Genomic DNA, 9,822 nt, shown 5'->3' on the forward strand with positions numbered 1-9,822 from the left:
CGTCGGCGGCCCTTAAACTTATCAGTAAATTTTATTTAAATATTCAAATTAACATTTGTTTCAATTGAATACCTAAACTCATAATAAATTGTTTCTATTAGACCACATAAAATATGTCAGTTCCTTTAATTATGCACATTTGCTTCGATGAGCCGTAAAACCTGAGGCCTATTTCAATTGAGGCTAATGTGTATATTTAAAAGAGACGACATATTTTATGTGATTGACTTAATCAGCTAATAGAATCTTGAAAACACACGCAAAAAGAATTTAAAATTTGAACCAAAAATAATTAACAGAATAATATAATCACTTTATTACATGTTCAGGCGCTCAATTAGAAATTAAAACAAACTTTAATTTGACTGTCTAAAGAAATTTGCTGACAAATTTAAGTTCTATTTGTTTATGTATTAAGAGCATGTTTGGATGGGCTTGTTTTAAGCAGCTTATAAGCTGTTTTCAGCTTAACAGCTTATAAGTTGCTTTAAAAAAGCCCATCCAAACAGGTCAACTTATTTTTTTGAGCTTATTTTAAGCACAAAATGACTTATAAATTGGCCAGCCAAACACTCAAAAAAATTAAAAACAACTTATAAGCCCATCCAAACGGGCTCTAAGCCTACAACAAAAGGTCATGAATGCGTGCTACTTATCAAACCGACCAAAAGAAATACAGAGACAAACTGAAGATAGTCTAGTTAAAACAGTGCCCCTCTCACCCACCCCACTAGGGTTGTAGGCTAGGTAGTGGAGAAAGAGTGTGTTCCAAGACATAATGATTACATGGATCTTGGGGAAGTAGAAAGGTTGGGCGTGGAAAAATAGCTATCCATGAGAAAGAGAGTACTAATAATATGGAAGAACGTGGGGGCTTGACCAAGGCCAAATTAACCACAGCCTGAAGCCAAAGAAAAAAGAAAAAAAAAAGAAACAAGATATTCTATTTCGATTTAGCACTCAAACATGTGGAAAAATATTATTATTAAAAGGCAAAATACATAATTTTCACCCTTAACTACATTCGAAAAGTCGAATTCATACTCCAACTAACCGGATGATCTATTACCCCTATTTTTATTTAAAGTGAAACATATACCACCCCGAGACATATAAAATCACTCACACGATGAGAGGTGTTTACACTCGCCTCCACATCATCTATATGTCAGCGCCACATCAATAAACTGTCACATCTAAAAAAAATAATCCATGTCATTTAATTCCTTTTTTTTCACTACCATAAAAAACCATAACAACCGCCATGGATATCATCAACCACCACCAAATTTATCCCACAACCACTATCGGATTCACTGCCTAATCCATCGTAGCATTCTCTGAAAGTCCAAATTTTCTCATGAATTTGCCGCTGCTGCGTTCCACGTGATGCCATGTATCATTCGTATCTTCTTTCTCCACAGTCCTCTCTCACATCTCCACAACAAAAAATTTCAAACCCACCTCGCCGGAAAAAAGGGTGGCCGCCGAACAAACTTTCCGACCAACACTCAGTAACCAAAACCACCAGAGATTTCACCACCACAACCAAATTAACCACCAGAATCACACCATAACCACCGTCAGTGGCGAGGCCAGGATTTTCACTAAGGGGTTCAAAATATGGAAAACAAAACACATGAACAAGTCAAAGGGGGTTCAACGTCTACTATATATACATAAAAATAATTTTAATCATATATAAATAGTGTAATTTTTCGCCGAAGGGGGTTTGAATTCCTCCCTTCTCCCCTGACCACTGCCACGATAAAAATTACAAACAACCACCATAAATTCAAACTTACAGCTAAATTCACCACTGGAATCATATTACCACCATTGACACCATCCAAAATTGCAAGAACCACCATAAATTTTGCACCCATCACCAAACCCGCCATCAAAATCGCAGCTCTCCTCTTTGAAAAAATAATACCTCTAGGGTAGTGAAAATGAGGGGGTTTTCAGAAGAAGAGGAAAGCGGGTGGGTGGGTTGGGGTAGGGGTGGGGGGCGTGGTTGAAGAAAGGAAAGGGGGCTGTGTGTGCCGGGGGGGGGGGGTGAGGGGTTATAAAAATCTATATTTTACAATAAAAAAAGAATTAATTTTAAAAAGTAAAACACGTTTTTTTTTAAAATTATTTTTGTATTTTGTGCCAAATCAGCTCTCAGGAGTAAATACATTCACTTTTTTAATGTGTAGGAGGTAATAGGTTACCCGATTAGTTTAAATGTGAAGTCGACAATTCGGGTATAGTTCAGGGTGGAAACTATGTATTTTGCCTTAGCCGTAAAATTTCAGGTCTGTCTCAGTTGATGCTAATGCGTATAATTAAATGAGGTAACACATTTTACGTGATTAACTTATTTACGTAATGAATGTTTGAAAAAACATGCAAAAGCGTTTAAAAAAATTGAGTTGGAAGTGCCTTATATGAACACTTTATTATATGTTCAAATGCTTAATTGAAAGATGACATAATTCGATTATCTAAATAAAATTTACTCAAAAGGGGCCGTGCTACCAGTGTATTCAACCAAAAAAGAATGTCGTAGACAAGGAAAGATAGAAACTACCAATACTTGCATGCCCACTATATATGTTAGTGGAGAATGGAGTGCAGGTATGAAAGAGAACAGACCACTATGCTGAATAGTCCCCAAAAGGAAAGGAAATAAAAAGCATATATAGGAAACAAAAAGATACCAAAACAACACAAAAGTATTGAGAACCTTTGGCAAAAAGTATAGTTGATGCTAGGATAATTAGTGTCAATACTCCATTGCTATTCAACCCTCACATTTCACAAATTAAGTTGGTGTTGCAAAAGAAGACAACCAACCTAGAAAGGAAGAGTTAAAAAATAGAAAGAGGAGAACAAGTGGAAGGGGCACATAAAGCCATCAAAGTAAAGGTCTGTCTTTTCATCATCTTTCTTTGATCTCTTACAATCTCCTTTTATCGTAGAATCCAAGTTTTTGATCCCCTTCTCTTTATTATTCTTACTTTTCGTCTTTTTGTGTAAAAATAGAAGAGAGATGATTATCGAACAAGTCTAAAGTTCTTCAACCTCAAACTTGTTTTGTAGTGGTTTTAGATAGGAAACAAGTACACTTCACACTCATAGTATACATCCAACATATATACAAGAACAAACATATAGAGATTTAGGTTGTATACACTAGTAAGTGATAAATATTTTTTATACTACAAGTGTATTTATGTGTAATTTATTGTAACAGGTAATTTATATTATTTTTCTTGTTACTTCTCTCACTTTTTTTTTTTCGAACAATTACTTGTTAGGTTATTTTTTTTTAACCTTTTTTCGTTTGGATCTCTGATAGTGTGAGATTAATTATTTTACGTATATTATCCGTGTCAAAAAGAAAGCCTAGAATAACAATAAAGCTATCTCTGTGCCACTTATTGATCACAAGTTCGAACAATGAAACGAGTTATTAATGCTTGTGTTAGAATAGACTACTAATATTTTACCCCTCTTGAAGTGCGATCCTTTTTCGAACCGTATGTGAAAGCGGAATGTTTTGTACACCGAAATACTTTTCTTTTTAGAGTGGAAAAGTTAGCTAGGCTCATAAATACATATACTATGGTAGGAAAGGTGAAGGATATATATATATATATATATATATATATATATATGCTTTGTTCGATAGGGCATATTTAATGAGAAGATCAATATTTATTGTCCTAAAACTTGACATAATCTTCATCAGGATAAACAACTACTTCTTCAACAATCATATCAAGCTATGCAGTCACAAAGCAGCACAGATGCATATAATATGTATGGAGCTGGAAATATGTCAGGATTAATATTCCAAGAGAACTCTCCATGGAGTCTCCCCCAAAGCTTCAATACACTTGATGATCCATTTCTTTTTCCACCATCACATTATGGAGGTTTATTCAACAGAATTAGACCACCAAGTACTCTACAATTTCCATGTTCATCAACACCTTTTGGCCTCCAAGATGAGGTGCAGAAAATGAGTGCACAAGAAATAATGGATGCAAAGGCACTTGCTGCCTCCAAAAGCCACAGTGAAGCTGAAAGGAGACGTAGAGAAAGAATCAATAATCATCTTGCTAAACTCCGTAGCCTTCTTCCCAGCACTACAAAAGTAAGTCATTTTATTACAACGCATTATTCTATATAAAAAAATAAAAAAAAAAAATTTGTGACATATTATCAAAAACTCCATCAGCTATAAGTAATTTAGCAACGGATTAGTGACAAAGTTTACAGCTAATTCTAGCTTTTTTGTAGTAATTTTCTTTCACATGCTTACAAACTTATGCATATAGTCTATATCATTTATGCTCACGCACAGAACTACATGATTTGAAGGGTTTTAATTTAATTTTCTACGCTATCTATGCGTATAAATTTGTGAATGCTCTTTATATCAGAAAAGTTTATAGTGAAATGTTAAAAGTGGCTTGAAATTATTTTATGTTGCAAATTCGAATCCCAAGCGTGACATTCTTACATTTGTTTTAATTTCCTTGTTAGAGCCCCAGACCCTATAAATTTCGTTTTTTTTTCTAATTTCTAACATGTAGATCCTCCAAAGATTCTACTTTGGATAGACTGTCGATAGGAATTAAGATGATATGGATACTCGAACAAATTTTATAGGCTTAATGCATATGCGGCTCCCTAAACTTGCCTCCTTTTTTTATTTTATTTTGGCACATCAACCATGTGTTGTTCCTATTGAAATTCTGAACTCGTCCTCAAGTGTGTATATCAAATACAATTAACTTACATAGTATTCCATCTCAATGTAGCAACATGCTAATAAATAGTCTAATTTAATTATGCTATCTTTTAGTTAAGATTAGTAGCAATTGAGAGGGGAAAAGATAATACCTATTAATTAAATTGGCAGTGAAACAGCAGAATCGACACATCCATGACCTAAAGAATAGCTTACCACATGTCTAAAATATTACTCTACCTTTATTTTCCCAATTTAATTTATGCTTCTAATAAAAATCAGATTTAAAGGGTTTGATAGACACACTTAAGGACGAATTCAGAGGTTCAATAGGAACAACACTTAGTTGAGATGCCAAAATGAAAAAAGGGGCAAATTTAAGTGGCTGCATATGCATTAAGCCAATTTTATATGCACAAATGAGTGCTAGAGCATATTTAGGTACTTCATCCGTCCTAATTTATATGGAACCTTTCGAATTTCAAAATTTAAATGTGTTTTTCTTTAACCATGAGTTTTTCATATCCCTTTCAAATATTTCAAGTGGTTAGTCATTGTGATTTATAGTACATATTTTTTTAAGGTAGTTTTCAAATATATAAATTTTATTTCAAAAATTTTAAAATTTCCATATTGAAATCCACAATCAAAACTAAAGAGTTTGACTTTCGAAATATGAAGTTACAATACCATTAAAAATTGGTTATAGAGGTATAAAAGATGGTTTCCTTTTAGATCGATCTTTATACCACTTGTATTTTAGATTACACTTATATTCTTCTCTACTCCATTGATCAATTGGTTTCTTTATGTGTTCGTTAGGTTACAAAGAATGAACTTCGAGTGCTCTAGTTAATGTACTGATTATACATAGTGGTAATTTCGAGGAAAGGAAAAAAGCAGCGTTAATGTCGCTCAATTGACATCATAAAGAGAAACCATAGAGCAGCTAAAAAGCTTCCATAGAAATCTTTACGTAGCCGTTTTTGACAGAGTCAAAATAATGCACATAAAATCAACAAAAGAAAAGGAAATAGAGATTTAATTAAAGGCAGACAAACAAGCATTTTTGTCAGTCATGCACATCATTAATAAGCTCTAAATTCTCCCATGCCTGGCATCAAAATCCACCTTCGGTGGTGCATTTGGAATTGATTTGCGTTTAATTTTTGAAAAATTAAGTTTTGGTTTAGTTTTTGAATTGTTTTAACAGATTCATTTTATTTTTGTGGGAACTATTTTAAAGTTTAGTTTGACCATCATTTCGCATTGCAGTTCTTTTATACCGTCAGGCCACTTAAAAATACTTAATTACGGGTAACTATATTTAGAACTTAACTTCAAAAATAAAGGCAATTAAGCACCATACTATAGTAAGTTAAATTACAGTAATAGTGTAATTATTCTTTACATTTTCTGTCTATATGAGTTGGATCCTTTCACTCTTTTTTTGGACATTGATAGCGGAATCTTTTTTTTTACGCTATCAACGTAATATAACATGTATAGAGGTTATTTATCATTTATTTGATTATCAAGCAATGCTATTATTAAGTAGCTAGAGTTACATAAAATTACCTTTTAAATGATCTGATTTTGTAAAATGTTTCCGTCGTTTTATACATGGATATTAAATTTTTTTTTTTCTTTTTTCAGAATCATGCATGTGACATTTTTTTTTTGTTTTGATATTCTAGACAGATAAAGCATCACTACTAGCTGAGGTGATACAACATGTGAAGGAGCTCAAGAGACAAACCTCACAAATATCCGAGACAAATCCAGTAATCCCAACTGAGATAAACGAGTTAACAGTTGAGTATTATAATGCATCTGATGAAGAAGGAAATTTTGTGATTAAAGCTTCATTGTGCTGTGAAGATAGGCCTGATCTTTTACCTGACCTAATCAAGACCTTGAAATCTCTAAGGTTAAAAACACTAAAGGCTGAAATAACTACACTTGGTGGACGAGTGAAAAATGTATTGTTCATGACTAGAGATCAAGAAGACACGTGGACGAATGATAATGAGGATGATCAATTGCAATATACTCTAAGTTCAATTCAAGAAGCACTTAAAGCAGTGATGGAGAGATCTAGTGGGATTGATTCTGGTTCAGGCAATGTTAAGAGACAAAGAACTAGTAATAACATTAACATATTTGAAAATAGATCTCTCTAGGGGGATATATACTTTGTAGTTTTTGACTTGGTATGTAGTCTAATTTCCCTTTTTTTTTTTTTTTTTAAAAAAACAAACTAAATTCTTGTTCCATTAAGTATGTGCTATTTTGGGTGTGTGTCGAATTTTAATATTGTTTTTAACCTCTAAAAACAGCATAATATATAAATTAAATTTCTCCCCATTTGTCATCTTCAAAATTAAAAACTTGGCGAAAGTGTGAGAGAGAAGTAGCCCCGTTGGAATAGAACTTCAATTCCGAGCCCACAGAATTTTCTATGCGTCTTTAAGAAATTTAATTCATCCACAATATCTGAGGTATAGAATTATTTCTCCCAAGATAGAATATAATTTACCTTTGTTGGAATAGCGGTGTACTTCAACTTCCAGCAAACTTTGGACACCAAGACTGGAGTAAATCACATGAACACTCTATTTCTTTGTAAGAATAATTCAAAGAAGAGACTCGAGGAAGGGTTTCTTTAAGTCTACAAGGGGCATCAAATAGGGTGATCCACTATCTCCCTCTGTATTTGTTGTTGGTGCTGAACTTCTATCAAGACTAATGAACAACTCACAGGATGATCACTCCATTCCATAATCTGTTGATTCTAAAGGTCCCATTATCACCCATATTTACTATGCAAGTCATGCTGTTTTATTTTCTTCTGGAGATCCTTTATCATTGAAAAAAATGATAACCAAGCTAGAACTTTATGAACATACCACTGGACAGAAGATTAAAAGAGTAAGTATGGCCTGTATGTTTCCTCTAACTTCTCAAATCACCAAGTAAGGGAAGCTTGCACTATTACTGGCTTTAATCATCAGCAATTCCCTGTGATCTACCTAGGATGTCCTATCTATATTGGAAGGAAGAAAGTTGTTTATTTCAACTCCATGGTTTCCAATTTTTCTAACATACTGGAAGAGTGGCAAGGGAACATTTTGTCTTATAGAGGAAAAGCAGTGCTTACTAAACCTGTTCTACATTCTCTCTCTCACCGCTTTTTAAATATGTTCTATATTCTCTCCCTCTCCATCTCTTATCTAGACTTTATCTCCCTAAGACAATATTTAAAAAAATAGAATGCTCATTGCCAACTTCTTTTGGGGAAAAGAAGATACAAATAACAAGAAGCACTGATTATCTTGGGATGACATTTGTTATATAACAATGAGAGGTGGAGTGAGATTCAGATCTCTTTTGGATTTCTGCAATATTTTTTGTGCTAAAGCATGGTGGAATTTCAAATGCAAAGACAGTCTTTTAAAGGATTTTTATACTTTTTATGACAAACAAGTTCGTCAAAATGCTATGCATTTGGGGACGAAATAAGATTTTGTAGTTAATTTAATTTTATTTAGCAACGAAACTTTAACTTTACTGGGCTGACCCAAGGCTGCAGTCAGCCGCCTCCCTAGACCCCTATAATGATGCCCACACTGGGTTATGCTACCACACAGGGCTTCACTCAGTTGACTCCCAATATCAGTGGCTGGCGTTTAGTGTTACTCCAACAGCTACTCCTAGCTCAACTGGATCACATCCTTCTTCATCAACTACTTCACAGTTTGGGCTATCGAGTTTTCGCCTCCGAGATAGCAGCTCTGAGCCCGACAATCCTACCACGGATCACTTAGCTGTACGTGGTCAAGATGCTGCACAACCTGACTTGAGGTACATACACAACAAACTTATCATCGAGCTTGAGGGATTTGAGTATGATTTATCCTTTTGCAAAACTTCCTTTATTTATGCTTATCTCCTATTTTTTAAATTTATTTAAGCTCTAAATGTTTTAATTGTTGTATTGCAGTTTCAATCCGGACGATGCTACGTCGATCGTTTCTCATGCCTTAAGAGATTTAGGCAGGGGCACGTTTCCGACTTGGGACCAGATGCCACCAGAGCTCCAAAGTCAAATCTTTAGGGAGTTTAAGGTATATATGAATTTATTATTTTAATTCAAAGAATATACTTATCTTGATTGATTCCTTATTAATAAACTCATTAACTTTTCATTACAGAAAAAGTGTGTCTGACTCCTCGGAACAAGAGGAATAGATAGCCATCAACTTCAAGAAGAAACCTAGGCACATACAATCTGACTTGTTCTTAAGGGCTTGTCGTAACAACAAGAAGCCTAGGTGGGTCTTACCTCAGCAGTGGGATGAGCTACTGAGATACTGCCATACTGGGCGACATTGAGTAATTGGACGAAATAGGGAAGAAGGACAGATCATCTGAGAGGGGCGGCTCTCTACAAACTAGTGGGGCTAAGAGCCAAGAGACTGTGAGGAAGAAATTGGTTTTTTTTTTCTTAAGTCCTATTGTAGAATACTCAATTTGTATAGTTTTTTGATTAATTACTCAATTTATTTATTTGCAGGAAAATGAATTGGGGAGGCTATAGCTCAAGATGAGGCATTCAAGGCCACTCACACGAGGAAGAAGAAAAACTCCGGAGATCCAGATGTTTGGGTTGAGCCACGAGCCGAGTGAACCTACGTAAGCCTCTAATTTAAAGTAATAATTTTTGTCTTTTCTAAATTTATATTCTAATTTTATATTTTAATTCCGACTTAATGTCAACAATCAATAGAGGAGTTGCGTCGTACTCAGCTAACCGATAGCATGCCGCTTACCCAAGAGAAAACGGAGCAAAAGTAGGTAGACACTATTGGTGGCCCTACTAGGTTTGGGATAGCTTATGACATGCCAAATCGAGCATATCAACGCTTTCAGTCGGGGCTACAAGTCATTGGTACTTCCCAGGATGTCAAGTCAATAGATAGAGGGACAATGATTGCCATTGAGCAGAAGATAGCTGAGATAGGCATAGAGACGAGCAGATGGCTCAGAGGGACATGCAATTTGCGGGGCTTAAG

At 34.6% G+C, this 9,822-nt stretch overlaps 1 protein-coding gene across 2 annotated transcripts; it reads left to right on the forward strand.

Moving 5' to 3' along the window:
* Positions 1–2,438: 2,438 nt before the first annotated feature.
* On the forward strand, positions 2,439–6,990 carry LOC132059884 (transcription factor bHLH30-like). 2 transcript variants are annotated; one of them, XM_059452727.1, is made up of 3 exons: positions 2,439–2,913; positions 3,740–4,147; positions 6,445–6,990. In XM_059452727.1, exons 2-3 carry the CDS (start codon positions 3,776–3,778, stop codon positions 6,928–6,930), a joined length of 858 nt encoding a protein of 285 aa, XP_059308710.1. In that variant the 5' UTR covers positions 2,439–2,913; positions 3,740–3,775; the 3' UTR covers positions 6,931–6,990. The 2 variants fall into 2 exon arrangements, with proteins under 2 accessions (XP_059308710.1, XP_059308711.1); XM_059452728.1 differs by lacking the exon at positions 2,439–2,913 and adding an exon at positions 2,958–3,241.
* Positions 6,991–9,822: the final 2,832 nt, after the last annotated feature.

This window comes from Lycium ferocissimum, chromosome 6 (assembly GCF_029784015.1).
Source record: "Lycium ferocissimum isolate CSIRO_LF1 chromosome 6, AGI_CSIRO_Lferr_CH_V1, whole genome shotgun sequence".
In the NCBI taxonomy this organism is placed as follows: domain Eukaryota; kingdom Viridiplantae; phylum Streptophyta; class Magnoliopsida; order Solanales; family Solanaceae; genus Lycium; species Lycium ferocissimum.